Consider the following 15,625-nt stretch of genomic DNA (forward strand, 5'->3'; position numbering starts at 1 on the left):
GATACATGCTAATTTACTGAAAATGTATAGAAGCATAAGCCACAGAACTTCAAACACAAAATTAAAGCTTACATAAAAAGCCTGCTTTCTCTTCAGAAGTCTATTTTGGGAAAACTATCAGTGTCCCAGTGTCCTCATAAACAATACAAGCATAGCAGCTGTTTACATCACACAATATGACCTCACGAATGTCAGCTAGTCATTATCATGACTTAAAGATTTTTTTTCTCAATAAAATCCTATCAAGCCACATTATAGTCTTACAAGATCCTAACGTGTGCAATCAACTGAGAGGCTGGTTGATCTCCCCAGCTACAACAATATCAACCAAATACAAGAGGTAATGTCTTTGGACAAACACTCAAGAAAATACATTTATTAGAGCAGAGAAAACATGTCTGAAAGCCTCAGACACAACTCTGCACAATGGCAAGAGAAGCAGAGCCCAATCCCACTGAGTTTTTCCCTAGATTGTGTGTACAAGGGTAAGCTTCACCTTTTCTCACCCATTCTGTTTATCTTCTGTAGCTTGGTTCCATATAAAGAAGCACTAAACCTATAACAGTGTTTGTATGCAATTTCTTTACTGACAGAGGCTCCACAAGAGATTTCTGCACCAAAAGGGAAGAAATAGGCCTGGGTTTACACAGGCACACATGGCTTGAACAGTTAAGGGACTCTAGTTTTCAAAGCAAAACAGAGATGAAAACTTGCTTTTCTCCTAGAAGTAAATGGAATTACTTGCTTTCAATCAACAACCAAAAGCCAACTAGAAAAATGTGGGAAAAAAATTCCATTAAATTTCCACTTAGCTAAAGAATTAAAGTTAACTTCAACTAGACTTTTAAAAACACGTATTTGCCTGCGAAGCACACAATAGGAGTTTACATAAATAGAAGCCATTTCTCTCACATTCTCTTAAGTATGAGCAAGAACCTCAAAAGTTTCAGATTCTATTTGATTTACAGGCATCTTCTAACAAATTAATAACTAAAACTTACTGTAAACCCAGCAGAGCGCTGGCAAGAGACTGTGAGCAAGTGCTTAGTGTGAACTTGTCTTTCATATCTCTTCCATCTTTCTCATAAAAGCCCTACTGGGGGTTACCCTTGAAAACTCAGTGTCACAAAAACTCTTAACTTCTTCCTTCAGCAATCTCAAACATGAAAAGGTACTGCACAGTTTACAAGCTCTGAAAAACTGAAACAACCCCAGCATTTTATTAAAAGGAAGGAAAACCAGCAGAACATTTCAAAACGTAACTGTACTGAACCCACTGATTTGCAAGCATGCATGTATCCAGACAGTGAGGTCACCAGCCCAAAGCGCACAGCAGCTTCTACATCTGCCTTGACAGAACTGAAATGCAAGTAGTGCGAAACGCTACCCCTAGCACACTATCTTTATTTTAAAGCTTTTACTGTCACCAACAGCTATTTGTAAATATTATTTACTATCTACCCATAGCACACTAACTTTATTTTAAAGCTTTTACTGTCATCAACAGCTATTAGTAAATATTATTTACTATCTAGTAAATATTATCTACCCCTAGCACACTAGCTTTATTTTAAAGCTTTTGCTGTCATCAACAGCTATTAGTAAATATTATCTTACACTTTTCTTTATATTTTGGAGGGGATAGTCAGTGATGCTGGAGAAAGCAAGGATGAAACAGTACCTTTCCAAAAAGGGAGTCTGGTTCAAAGGAAGCAAGAAACAGTTTTGTAAGCAAATCTGGTTGCAGTGAAGTTAATATGATGAGTGGGGGCATAAAGATAGGTTAAACAGTGAGGGGAAAAAAAAGGGGAGTGAAGAAGAAGAAACAAGACAGAGAACGTGCTTGGGCTGTTGACCTTCCAGAGTAAGCATTAAATAAAACCAATCTGTTTAATTCTCAGACAAGAACTTTCAACAACAACATTCCTTGGGTATGCAAACAAGAAAAACCCTGGGCAGCAAAGCTTAAGAAGATTAGCATACAGTCTTTAAGGGTTCATTAGTTCCTTTCAACCTGCAAAGTGCCCCCAACCATTTAAAACCGAGTTGCCCCAAACTCAGTGCCACCCTAGACAGAGAACACATCTCCTCCGCCGTTGGAGATGCGTCTGCTGCACCAACCCAGCTCACCACAAGAATGCAGCTCCACATGCCACCAGGCACCCCGCTGTCACCCAGCTCCCAGCAGCGCACAGGACACAAGGCCAGTACCACATGCAGGTATATCTAGAAGCCCAGTGAAACACTGCAAATATAAACGGATTTTCCAAAAATCCATTATGAATTCAGCTTCAAGTAGTAGCAACAGTGGAAATACCAGACAAGTAGTCAGAGTACCATAAGCACCAAAACCAGCATTACCCACCACCAGGAGCAATGCAACAAAGTGGACAGAGTGTTATTTACGAGGGTAAGTTCAGCAAGGAAGATTCTTCCAGACACATCATACACCAACTGGAATTCACAATTGTTCTTTTGCAGGATTAGAAGAATCCAGAAGTCTAACCACCACACCCACAGGAACCTTAGCTGGAAGAAATGAAAGGCAGACCCCATGTGATCTGGAAAAGGATGACAAATCACAAAACCATCTATATTCTTGGGAACCAATACAACTAGTGGAAAAAAAAAGCAGAGTAGTTATGACAAAGCATAAACATCAGAAATGGCTATAGTACATACAAGGACTGTAAATGTTTTAATAATGAAAAAATCTGCCATCAGAAATCCTATATAAACTAGTTGTTTGCAACATCCTAGGCGTAGTTCTTACTTCTACCTGATCTTTCAATTGCACAATTGAGAGAACTGGCAGCTCTTTTTCACAAAATTACTTAGTCTCTCAAGTCATTTTTTCCATAAACTGAATTCTGAAACACATGTTTGCTAAAGCTCTTCAAATAAAATGTCTCATTCTAGAAAAGGAAAAAAAAATACATTTGATGACAACTCATAATTTAGCCACTTCTGAGAAACCTGAAAATTAGCTGAAAACAGATATGAACTTAAACAATGTAAAAGCAGGTTAAGAGTCATTTTTGATCAGCTGGGAAAACTACATATCTTAAAGTCTTAATTATTTTAACAATATTCGCCGTGTAATACTTTAATGGTTCTTGAGATAAACATACAATGGCATTTGTGAGACATTCAATTTTACTTCTTTCTAGAAAGGCAGCTCATTAGCTCAATGCTATTTAGCAAACATCCGATGAGCTGTTCTTTAAACAGTTTAAGAAAATCCAGGTGTTTCCCTCTTACCCCCACATTGCCTTCAGTAGCTCTCACCCCACTTATTTTTTTTCCCCTTCTGAACTCCCAGCTCCCTCTCCTCCCTTCCGCCACAGTCTCCTTCCCCATGCAAACCGTCTCCTCCTCAGCAGGCTCCACACGCCGTCCTGCCCCCGGGGCCTCGCTGCTGCCAGCACCTGCGCGTCCCAGCTGAGCAAGACCCGCGCTGCAACACTGCACATCCCTCACCTTCGCAAGGCTGATTTGGGGCTCACCCATAGTGGGCTGCACTCTTCATTAAGGAAGAGCGAAAATATTTCTGTGCAAACACGCGATACAGCTGCTAGCCGGCAGAAAACGTGTCTTTGGCCTCCTTCACAGGACAGCACCCCACGCCCGGGCCAGGAGCCGGTCACCGCTATTGTTCGCACCCGCACAGCCCCGAGTAATGCAGCCGAGCGGCCCAACGCGGGAGGCAGAGCCGGCTTGGGTCACCCGGGAACTCGTTCCCAGCCTGCCGGATCAACACCACTCACCGGTTTCCCCCGCCGAGCCCTCCCCTGCGGACACCCCGCACTCGAGGCTCGCCAGCTCCTGCTCCGCGACCCGGGCACGGGGATCTCGCAGCCGGCCGGAGACCAGCGGGACCCCGGCACTGCCCCTCCGCCCAGCCTGCGTCAGCGGGGCCGGGAGCGCCAGAGCCCCGCGCTGTGCCCACGGCGAGCGCCGGCACGGGAAGCTCCCGCTTCCCCGCCACGGGGCGCGACCATCCCGGTCGCAGCCGGCTCCCCGCCACCCCTCAGCGGAGCCGAGAGCCCGCAGCCCCATCGCGCCGCTCACCCAGAAGGGCTCGTAGGTGTCCGCGCTGCAGAAGCTCTCGACCCCCATGGAGCGCGGCGAGGAGACCGCGGGCTCCCGCGGCAGCGTTGCGCTTCCCCTGCGCACCCTCCGTGCCCGGGCGGGGCAGCGCCAGCGCCGCGCCCTGATTGGCTCCGCTGTCACGGGGATGCCGAGCCCGGCGGCGCCGCCGCCCGCGCTGCGCAGTCCCGCCCGGCGGGGGCGGGGGCAGCGGCGCTCCCCGAGCGGCCCCGGCCGGGGGCGCACATCGCTTCCACACACGGGCCGCGGGACGGGACCGGACCGGGATGCTGCGGGCTCGGCCAGAGCCCAACACGTGCGTTTCTCCAGCAGAGAAACTCCCCACGCCCCCATCAGGGTAACCGGGGAGGGAGCGCTGCCCCCGCGGCGCGCCTCCGCCTGGCACCTGTCCCCAGCAGCGCTCCGGGCCCCGCACCGCTGGGCCCCAGCAGAGCCATCGCGGCATCTCCCGTGACACCGCCCCGGCCACGGGGACTCTGCCAGCTGCGCCGAGGGACCGCAGTGCCCCGTCGGTACCGGGGAACACAGGCAGGGCACGGCCTGGGGAAGCCCACAGCGAAAGCCTGGGCTCACCTTCACAAGTTTCACTTCTCAGCGTGAACCAGTTAGACTCGTTTCAAAGCCCTGAACTAGTTCAAATGGACTAGCATTAACCGAACCAAAATAACTTCACATCCACAGCCAAGTTGGCACCGACATCCATGAGTTGAAACAACTGCACAGTGCTGGCGGTTGCGTTTGGCTGTGTCCCACTCGCAGCCCATGGAACGTGCATCAGTGAAACCCACAGCAGCACCCATGCTCTGCCTAACCTAACAGCAGCCCACCTGGGTATGCACGGTGCAGATGTGGGTCAGCACCATAGGTGGCATGAAAGAGCAGAGTGGATACGTACTACCCTGCAGTAATGTCTGAAAGCTTTAATCACACAAATTACACAAAGAACTTCAATTGAAAATGTTCGTTTGACTCCAGAGCAATTATGATAACGGATCAAGTTGTTAGAAGAGAGTTCTCACTGTCTAGTGTGTACCTAAGCGCAAGCATCACACGTACAAAACCTGTATCAAGGATCGCTCTGTACTCACCAGGACGCTGACACTGAGGGTTCAGAGCTGTGCTGGTGGCTGCTGTGTCCAGACTGTCCATCCATCCATCCATCTGGTCTGTCCTCGAGAGGGGGGTCAGCTTGCTCCCCGGAGTGTCGGGTCGAGGAGCAGCAGCATCCAGCCCACAGCGAGGTCACGCTTGCCGTGATGAACTGAGCAGAATCATCACAGAAAGATCAAACCAAACAAATTGGGTGTCAGAAGCTGTACAAGTTTGTGCTAGCTTAACCCATAACTTACTTCATGCCACATTCAAATCTTTACAGTAAACATTGAAGTCCCATTCCCCTTACTTTCATTAAGAATATTTCTGTCCTGTTTTGTACACCCACTATATTCATCTTAAAATCATCTTAAATACCTTGCCAGGTTGATTTTGATGCTCACGATGACTCATGTTGAAAAAATTCCATCATATTCCCCAACACCTGTTACCCCACTGCACCCCCAGCTGTAAGGTTTGAGTTTTTTTCTCCTGGCTGCTCTGCAACACATATAAATGTTAACAGCTCCAACAATACAAACTTTCCAGTACCTAAGTTGGAGGAGCTTTTCCTTTTTAACAGCACTATTAATAGCATTGTAAGCCAGAAAAAAAAAAAAAAAAGCTAAATAATACAAACTCTAAGAGCTTACACTGTTACACATATTCTGTGTGCAATAACAGAATATAAACTTATGGTTGAAATGATACAGAAAAAAATTATTGAGGATATAGAGATCATATGCAAGGTTTGCTCCAAACAGGAAGACAGTAAATAAGCATGAAGCAAGGGAGGTCGAGAAAAACTAATTTTTACCACTCCAGATTTTATTGTGTGCTAAAAGACCGACGAAACTTCGGTTACACTCTCAGGATTCAAACTTTACAAGTACTTCAATATAATGTTGGGGTTTTTTTCAGCCTCAAACTGCGCCTGTACCGATGGGCTAATAACATTTATCATCAAATAAAGATACTTATATCTGCAACTCCAACTAGTTTCAACTTCTTCCCTTAGAAGCTCTAAAAAACAACAAGACCACAGATTTTAAACAGTGAAAATACAGAGTAAATAATTAAATGTCAGGGGAAGCAGAAGAGTTCAGAAGCAAAATGTGACAGACTCAAAATGTTTGTGTGGAGGAGAAAAAAACCAGACCTGACACAAAGACCAACCTACAAATAGAGATGCAAGATCCCAGAGTTCCAGTCATTGAATGTGGATTGCACAAACCATGATTACAGCAGCATCTTTTGAAACACAGATTAATATATAAAATAGAAACTGCAGTCTTACTTAAAAAAGCATCTCCTTGCAATCAAAAACTTCCCCCACCACCCAAAATTCTATTTCGGACTCTGAACTTCCCTTTGTAGGACACAAATTAGAACTGGATAGGAAAAATAGAGTGGAAAAGAGCAACAACCTCTCAACTGGAAATAAGATGTAATAGAACACTGACCCACAACAACACAGAGATTTGGAAGGATGCAGAGAAAGACGTTTTTGCTGTGAAAATGCCATGTGTGTTAAAGGTAAGCAATTGTTGATCCCCAGAGCTTACTGGGGATCAGGGCAACAGACAGACAGACAGAGGCAGCACTGCCAGCTCACTGAGGGTTACTGTTGTGGGAAAGGAACAGACTAGCTTCGCCATTGCTCCTGCAGACTTCTTTTTTCCTTAATTTTATTTATTGGCCATTTCCAGAGACTCTTTGGAAGCTCAGAAAGTAAATATTTGCTTTGAAAGGAAATATCTTAAAGAAAAAACCCCACCCCACACTTCAAGGCCCTAAGTGGTTTACTGCTCAAGACTCACATTTTCCTTCAAGCCCAAGCAGGTTGCTCCATCTAGACCATGACAAATCCCGCTTGTTCATCCATACTGGCTGCATTTCCTTTGGGAAATATTTAATACATTTGCAAAATAAACACCGTTGACTCATCCCAGCACCATGGAGCGCACACGCATGCTGCCAGACACACCAGGGATCCTCACAGCATTGCACAACACCCAGTGTACAGTTACATTTTGGCAAAGAGTTTTAATTAAGAGCTCATCTTTGGCGAGGTCTTTTGATTTAAAGTTCATCTTTCAGGGACTCAGTACAAAACTCCTCCACTACACATCAGGGAGAAACTCACTCTCCATGATTCCTTTCCTCGTTTTTTTTTCCTTCTCCCTCTCCCCCTTTCCCCCAATAAAGCACATTCAAAACCTTTTTAACTGCAGAGGAAAACAAGTTCACGCCGCTCCAGCTGACTTGACTGAACTGGCAGGAAGGCCAGCGAAAGGGAACCCCACACAAACCACGCAGGCACCGCTAATCACTTTATAGCTCGACCTTGCCGGGGGACACCCTGTGAGCACAGGAACTCGCCCTGGGGCTGGGGACCTGCTCCCTGGGCGGGGGAACCGGGAGGACAGCGAGCAAGACACAGCGTGAGCTCCACCCCTCTCCGCAGCTGAGGGACTCCCGGGCCGCCTCAGGGAGTGCCCGACCGCACCAGCCGTGAGGAGCGCGCCAACCCCAGCTCGAGTCGCCGGAGCTCCCTGATTGGCTGGTGCGCGCCGAGAGGCGGGGCCAAGCGCGTTCGCCCCGCCTCCCGGCGCTGCGCCTGCGCAGTGCGCGCCCAGCGGCGCCGGGCTGGCTCATCCGGGTCCCTGGCGCGGCCGTTGGCCATGGCGGCGGTGGCGGAGCTGAAAGCAGGTGGGGGCTTCGGGGGCATCTCGGGACACCGGGAGGGCTGTGTCATGTACACCCGGTGGTTGGCTGGGCCTCGCAATCGCCCCGGGCGCTAACGGCGGCCGCCGGCTCCTCAGAGCGCCTGTTGGGATCCGCGGGAGAAACGTCCCTCAGGCTCCACACAAACACCTGATGGTCTGATGTCCCCTCGTTAAAAACATCTCGATCCTGTAACATCCCACTTCCTAAACTGCTAGGACGTGTGTTTACTACTAAAAACAATATACCTGTGACTCTTTTGAAGGCTTAATTTTTATCTGTAACATTCCTACAGTTATCTATTGGCGTATGCACAAGTGTGGATATCTTATCTTTAGTTCACTGTGAATGTGCCGAAATTGTGTTTGTATTGCGGATGATAAATGCGGCTTGAATGCGTTTGGCTTTCTATTAACAGATCTTTTAATGGTAACAGTTTTAAAGGACACGCTGGAGAAAAGAGGCGCTCTTGGAGAAATAAAAGCAAGGATCAGAGCTGAAATTTTCAATGCACTGGATGACCAGAGTGAACCACGGCCGCCACTGTCTCATGAAAATCTCTTAATCAACGAACTAATTCGTGAATACCTGGAATATAACAAATATAAATATGCAGCATCTGTTTTAATTGCAGGTATTGGGGCTGAATTTTTGTTGTCAACACTGTATTAATTGATATTTACTGTTTGGTTGAGTGATTCCACTGATACTATGAAATTAGTAGGTGCGACCAAGCTGCACAATTTTGTTTTCCCTTGGAAACAAAAGAGATGTGAGCACTCTCTCCACGGCTTTACTTGCAACATTAAGCCAAATCATCCCATTAGTTTTCAAGAAAACTTACCCTTTGCTCCTTATCCTCGAGGTAAATGCTTTGGTAGAGCAGTTGATGCAAGAGCAGGAAAACTTGGTAGCAGCCTGCAAAATCAAAATACCTTTATCAAAATCTCTGTGTTTGGAAAATGACTACCAATATTTTTAAAGCATATATCACTTTTTTTTTTTTCACATTGGCATATAAGTAAAATAAAAACTTATAAATCCTGCAAGTGAATAAAATTTCTTTGAGGAATAATTTAAACTAAAGTAATACGTACATAGAGTAGTTGATAGTTTGAACTGCAGCAATTCTGGCACTTTATGCATATAGACTGTATCAGAAATGTGGTTAGATGGCCTCAGCTTAAATAAGAAAAAAGAATATGGTATTTTTTAACAACTACAGTTAAGTGTTACTGACTGCGCTAAAATATCAGTATTTGAGAGCTGATTGGACTACAACATCTAATGGTAGCCATATTTTATATGGTACAACACTTACTTATTTTTGCAGCTATTGCCAACTTGTATTTGATATTACACTAATTACAGTGGCTATTTAATAATTTGATATATTTCACTCTGTTAAAATTAGAGGCACAAAGGTTCATCTCGAGAAGAGGGAATGGAGACTGTATGTATAGTAATTCATGTATGGAACCTGTTTCATAACAGTACTTCTTTGGAGAAAGAGTTGTTTGCCTGATTAGTTTAACTTTATATTGTACGACTTCTCTAATATTTTTGTTAGTTTCCTTTACAGTGGAGATAAAAATTGTAATACACTGTTGTGAATTATATGAGTATGAAGCACTAATGTTTGAGTTCCCTGGAATTACAATACACTGTTAGATATTAATAGTGTAAAAGGGAGCTGTGTGCTCTCATTCTCTTTTTAAGTCTCCTGAGCAGTCTTTAAAAGTTAATAGTGATATGTTTCTCAACAGTCTTAAGAATTTTGTGGAAATCTGTTTTCCAGAATCTGGCCAGCCTGAAGTGCCCTTGGACAGACAGTTTCTTGCCAGAGAGCTGAATGTAATCGAAGATGTAAATGGAAAATCAGTGTAAGGAGTGATTTTGGAATGCACAGTACATTCTGCTCTGCTTATCTTTTTCTCTTTAGTGTAATTATAAATCACATACAAATGTTCTCTCCAGTTGAAATGTGACTGGATCACAGGGCTGTTCTGACGTGCTGGATTCAAACTCAGTGTCAAACATCAGGCCATTTTCAAACATACTCAAAACTAACATTTCTGCCAGCTCTACAGCATTCTCCAGTACAGTCTGCCCTGCAGTTAGAAGCACAAAACAGATATGCTCTTTGCATATCAGTGCGTTGCTTTCTAGAGCAATAAAAAGATTATAGTAGTCTGAGTTTAGATACAAATTCGCAATGCTTTGATACGAGTGCATTAATGAGGAGCTGGGATACTGACACAGGTTTAAACGTGGTCACCGTTCTCTGTAGCTTCTGCCGTCAGAATCCATCAGGTGCTGAGAAGAATCGAGTTTGGGATGTGCGGGTCACCAAAGTCTGAGCCTTTGTACCGCATGGGTGAGAACGTGAATGCGCGTTTGGTGCGAAGCGCGCTCTGGTGCTTCACTTCGTGGGTCTGGAGTTCAGCTGGGAGTGTCTCCAGTGTGAGATTTTTAGGAGAGTGTTGGTGTTCAGGATGGGCTTAGGTCTCTGCTTATTCATATAATGACACTTGCCATAACATATTTTACATAATTAAAGACGTCTGTACATATTCTAGAAGTGAACACTAATGTCTAAGAAGTTCTGAGGCAAGGGTGTGTTTTTAATGCTCGGTATTTCCTAGAGTTCATAGCTTGCTATTGTCATTTCTCTCTTAAGCAGACCTCTCTTGTATGGAATTATTTCTCACTTCTTACATGGTGGGAAGGAAGAAAGTTCCCAGAATACTCTTCCCAAAGCGCCTTTGCTGATTTACCCAAAGCACAACCTTGGCAAACCACCTACTGAGAGAAATCCAAAAGGTGGGTGTGGGGACATTTTTGCAGCTGTTTGATTTGTGACTAGGTTTCCCATATGATACATATGCTTACACCAACATAAACGTGCAGATGAACACAGTGCACCTGCCGCCTTTTCTGCACAAGGAATGCTTTGAACTGAGACTTCTGGAATAAAAATTGTTCATCAGAGCAGTGTTTATAACCCAAAATACCATTAAGCTGTGTGGCCTGACCAAACGTGTTGCTCATGTATTCATTTAAGAAGGGTCCTACCGTATCCAGCTCAAGAAAGACCCACCCATGATTTCTGAAACTACTTGGAGATGTACTTTTGCTTAAGTAAGTGCCTGACTTAGGCCAGCTCTTAGGCCTACTCCTCTCCACGGCTGTGCTCGTAGGACCACAGATACAGCACACAAATCCTATTGCCCTTGGAAGCGCTTGACTGGTCTTCACGTGTGTCTGTGGCAGGACTTTCTTATATGGGAATGCACTTTATTTATAACACAGACATTTTAAAATATGGTAGACAGCCCAATTTATATAATTTTTCAACACTGCACGGTACTCTAAAGCCTCTGTTACCTTGTGGTAGCTGTAGCTACTTGGTAGTTATTTGGGGAAAGAGGAAAACATCTAATGGTTTCGCTTTATTTTGTTGAGACTTTTGGGCTGTTAAAAACAAAACTCATTTAAATTGGACAGCTGTGCTATTCTAATTTGAAGGTGGTAGAATATCTGTCATGACATTTATGCTTTTAGAAACAGAGCTTTAATAGCTGTAAAAGATCAGAAAATATGAATATCCCAATTCTCAGTATCAGAAAGGTCATTCACCAAGTTGCTTTACCATTTCCCTGAAAGTTAAACTGCCTAAATCTCATTCCCTTACAGTATCACAAATCTGGAATGGGCCAGCTAGACACAGTCTTATTACATCGGCAGTGTAATACAAGAATTTAACCTAAATTCTCAGTAAAATGTATAAAATACTGGACTTATCTCTCTTTCTCATCTGTTCCAACTTAATTTCTTTAGAAAGTTCTTAACTCTTTAGCTGTCAGTTCTGTATATGGGCATAAACCTTTCCTAGGACATAACTCACATCCCATTGCCTGCAGAAGCTCAAGCTCCAAGTTCATTATTCTATAGTAGAACACTGCAAAATCTGATTTTGCCTTTCTGCTCTGTTTTCTGGCTGGTTGCGATTAATATTGCCGAAGCCACAGAATGAAAGGGATCCAGTGTTTTCCTTCAAAGAATCTGCTTGGCAGATAAGTTCTTTCTATTGGGACAAATTAGTACTGTTGTGTTAGTACTACCAACTATTTCTTTTGTATCCAAAATTTTGAAGCCTGAGATATTATTGATATCTAAAAAGTGAGAGAAAAGTACTAAACACCTTTTCTTAATTAATTTATTGAGGCAATGTTGTTTCCATTCTGCCAGAAGGGGGGGCTGAAGAAATAAAATTTCAATACCAAAACTGCAATAAATTATCTCTTTGTTGGAAAATAATGATTCCTATCAGAAGTTTCTCCGTTTTAAAAAACAAATTCAGTGTGCGGAATAATAGTTTTGAAGTATAACTTTGTACCTCAGTTCTGGAATGGATTCTGTGCGGGGTCACCTTGCCCTGTGGACTCCAATGTAATATCAAATGAGGATGTAATTGTTTAGAGTTCGTTACAAAACTCAGGATCGATCATAAGATATGACAGCGCCTTGCTTTTTGAAACAAAAAAACAATAACAGCTTTAAGGCTTTTAACCTATAAGTAACTGTAGTCTGAAATTACTATTTGCGTGTGTTTGTGGAAACCTGAAGGCAGTGGGTTTAAAATACTAATTATGTAGCTGTTTTAATTAGGCTGCATATTAAGGTAATCAAGTCAATTAATAAACTCAACCCTCCATGTCTCATATTTAACATATTAGAAATTATCTTGCTTATTTAGTTGAATATTCCAAATGCTGGTGTAGAGACTGGGAATCCCGATAAGACATGGAATCTGGTGTTTCTGTTAATTCATTCACTACAGCTGAGTTGAAGTTGTCTGAAATCTTATCTAGTAATGCAAAGCTCTTCTCTCGTTCAGCTGCATGGAAAAATAGATCAGTAAAATTGCCTGAGTCTCCTATGATGATATTGTGTATCAAAGTTGATAGTGATGGAAATTCACACTTGCACCTTTGGATCTCCAGATGTGTGAGAACATTTCTGCCTGTGTTTCAGTTTCAGATGGAATTCCAGAGCCAGGAAGGATGGCTGGCACCAGCATCGAAGAGCCCCTGGTTATACAGAGTATAAACCGATGATCTCTTTCATGTGCCAATTCCTGATGTAAAGTTCTGTATGAGTTGTTGGCATAGATTTCCCCAAGATGTCCAGCGGGACCATTGCAGCTTGGTAGATCCACCAATGAGACAGGATGACAGGGTTGTAATTAATGAAATAAATGTTAGCAAAGGCTCTTCCTCCAGTGCCGATGGAAGGAAAACTGCAGATGAGTGAAGCCTGCGTTGAGAATTGGCCTAAAAATACCAATTTTTCACTTTTACTCTGTGCGGTGTTTTGAAAGTGTTGAAACTACACATTTTAATCATTCTTGTTTAAGAAGAAACTGCTGCTACTTTCAGATCAGTATGGGAAAATAAATTGGAAAAGAAAATTAAAGTGCTTTAGAGGAATAGTTGTTTTTAATTCTCCGGAAATGAGGACTATATTTATCTTCATGCCAACAAACAAACCAGGGTAAGGCTTTTCCATCAGGAGTTGCTATAAATTGTACGGTGCAACACTGAGGGGATGGGATGGGGAGGAACTTCTGTTTTTTTTCCCAAACAACATGAAACTTCAAGTCAGGAAAAACTAAAAATAAAGTTGATAATAGATTACTGATTCCCAGAGCTTTTCTTTTTTTTTTAGCTGAGATATTCACATGTTTTGAAATGGTAATTTATTTTAAAAGCCAAACTGATGGGGTACATAAAGAATAACAGGTTAGCTTTTTTTCTCATCTTCACCAAATGTATGGATGCTGGTGTTACCAGTGGTACTGAGAGGAGTTTTGTATAAATAAATTTATAGGGTTGTGTTCTTAAAAACCTTAAGTTTTAGATAAATGGTGCAGTAAGTGGGGAAGAAGAGAGGAAGAGAACATGAAGTTTGTGAATTCAAGTTGAAGGGCCTTGAGTGGTACAGACAGCAAAGTTTTGCCTTAATCTTGATTTGCCCCAGTTTGTGTTCCAGGTATATTGTATTTGGATAAGCTGCCTCTGCTCCGGTGTGGATTGTGGGGAGCAGTTCTGGGCCGCCCGGGGAAGCTGTGTTTCTCTGTTTGAAGCCTGAGCGATGAGTTCATCCCCTTCGTGTGACTGGCGCTGCCGCCAGCTCCCCGGCTGCTGATTTATAAGTATCTCGGGACTGTTTCCAGGAGGGGAGGACACGTTTGCAAATGCACCTCCATCAAATCCATCTTGACGTTTTTCCTAGCTTTGCGTCGATTATAATTGACCATTAGGTGAATGAAACATGTTTATCTCGTGTGCCCTCGCTGTTTGCTCTGTGCTGGCAGCACCGGTGCATTCAACGACTCTGCTGAAGAGTGATCCCTGTAAAAACTACCAGCGGGGATTCTGCCTCCTTAGTAGTGCAAATATTCACAATCACTGATCTGTCTCTAAAAATATAGTAGAAGAATGGTCTTCTAAGCTGTTATTTGCAAATTACATTCCAAATTTTGGAGTGAGCTGAAAGCATGTCCATGGAAAGTTGCACGAATCAACTTTTGAACAACACAGATATGATTGGCCACTGAAATCTCTATGTTTTTAACTTGGGTTTTCCAGGGGTTAAATTCTAAACCCGTGTTTTTCCGTAAACCAGAGGGTCAAATTGTTCTGTTTGGAATTGTCTTTTCAAGGGCAAGGTAAAAGGCTGTGGGAAACAGAATCTCTGACCTTCCACACTGTGCAGATCTTCCCATGTCACCCAAGCCATTGTGCCTGATTTCCATCTGCCCACCATGGGTCACACAGCAGCTGCCCAGGTGCCACGGAGCTCCCTGGAAAGTGGATTTTTAGTGGTAGAAATCAAATATGATTTTTGTTCTGGTTGAGGACAGCAAAGGCTCTTTCCCAAGCGCACGGTTCAATGGGCCTGTGGTCTCCACAGCTGGAAAGCAGAGGCTGTTCCAAGGGCGCTCCACCGAGCTCGGAGGGAAAGGTGTGAATCTGAAACGAGAGCGGAGATCTGTTTCAGTCAGAGGGAATCTTCGGGCTGTTTCATTTGGGGGTTGCAGCCCCAGCCCACGGGTGGGATCCTGCGCTGGGTGCGTGGGAGCTGCCCTGTTTGCTTTCAGTGCAACAGGCATTTCATCCCATTCTCCAGCACCACAGTGCGGATTTGGGCTGCTGGAACAACCTTGTTTCAAAGTGTTGCCATTGGACAAGCAAATTAAAATCAAATTATTCCTAGTGTTATTTATTTGTACAATAAAGCTTGAAAACAGGTCTATGAAAATATACTGGTGTAATAATACATTAATAATCTGGCATTTACCCTGAAGGTGCATGAAATATAAGAGCATCTTTCAAGATGCAGACGTGGAGTCCTGTGAGCACCAGGCAGCCTCGCTCAGGAACAGCTGAAGAGGGATTGCAAAGCCTGGACACTGGCTGCACTTCCCAAAAAATCATTCCTAAAGGAGCAAGATCAGTATTTAGTTGAAAACAACGCACAATCCAAGAGTCACAGGTTCAGGTTATAGACAAAATCACCACCTAGGTGAGCATGCACAAAAATTATTTTCCCGAAGAATTTAAGAAGTCTGTCCAGCCTAATTACAGACTGGGATGTCTTGCATTAAATGCCCTTATTCTTTCTACTGATA

The 15,625-nt window shown here is 43.7% G+C and overlaps 2 protein-coding genes across 6 annotated transcripts in view; one reads left to right on the forward strand and one right to left on the reverse strand.

The window, feature by feature from the left end:
• The window catches only part of LOC136108657 (multidrug resistance-associated protein 1), a 52,805-nt gene extending 47,572 nt beyond the window's left edge, over positions 1 to 5,233 (reverse strand). The window contains exon 1 of one of the 2 annotated variants that reach the window (XM_071815333.1): positions 5,199 to 5,233. Coding sequence is in view for 1 of the 2 variants with exons in the window: in XM_065850705.2 (XP_065706777.2) it covers positions 4,072 to 4,119 (48 nt within the window). In the remaining variant the exon portion in view is untranslated. Of the gene's footprint in view, positions 1 to 4,071; positions 4,239 to 5,198 lie in introns of those variants that run through there. The other variant, XM_065850705.2, reaches the window with a different exon arrangement.
• A 2,577-nt stretch (positions 5,234 to 7,810) lies between these two features.
• On the forward strand, positions 7,811 to 13,632 carry CEP20 (centrosomal protein 20). 4 transcript variants are annotated; one of them, XM_065850748.2, is made up of 5 exons: positions 7,811 to 7,914; positions 8,366 to 8,563; positions 9,728 to 9,812; positions 10,610 to 10,752; positions 12,967 to 13,632. In XM_065850748.2, exons 1-5 carry the CDS (start codon positions 7,887 to 7,889, stop codon positions 13,047 to 13,049), a joined length of 537 nt encoding a protein of 178 aa, XP_065706820.1. In that variant the 5' UTR covers positions 7,811 to 7,886; the 3' UTR covers positions 13,050 to 13,632. The 4 variants fall into 4 exon arrangements, with proteins under 4 accessions (XP_065706820.1, XP_065706821.1, XP_071671231.1 ...); XM_065850749.2 differs by having other exon boundaries at positions 10,613 to 10,752; XM_071815130.1 differs by having other exon boundaries at positions 7,839 to 7,914; positions 8,348 to 8,563.
• Positions 13,633 to 15,625: the final 1,993 nt, after the last annotated feature.

This window comes from Patagioenas fasciata, chromosome 15 (assembly GCF_037038585.1).
Source record: "Patagioenas fasciata isolate bPatFas1 chromosome 15, bPatFas1.hap1, whole genome shotgun sequence".
NCBI classification, from domain to species: domain Eukaryota; kingdom Metazoa; phylum Chordata; class Aves; order Columbiformes; family Columbidae; genus Patagioenas; species Patagioenas fasciata.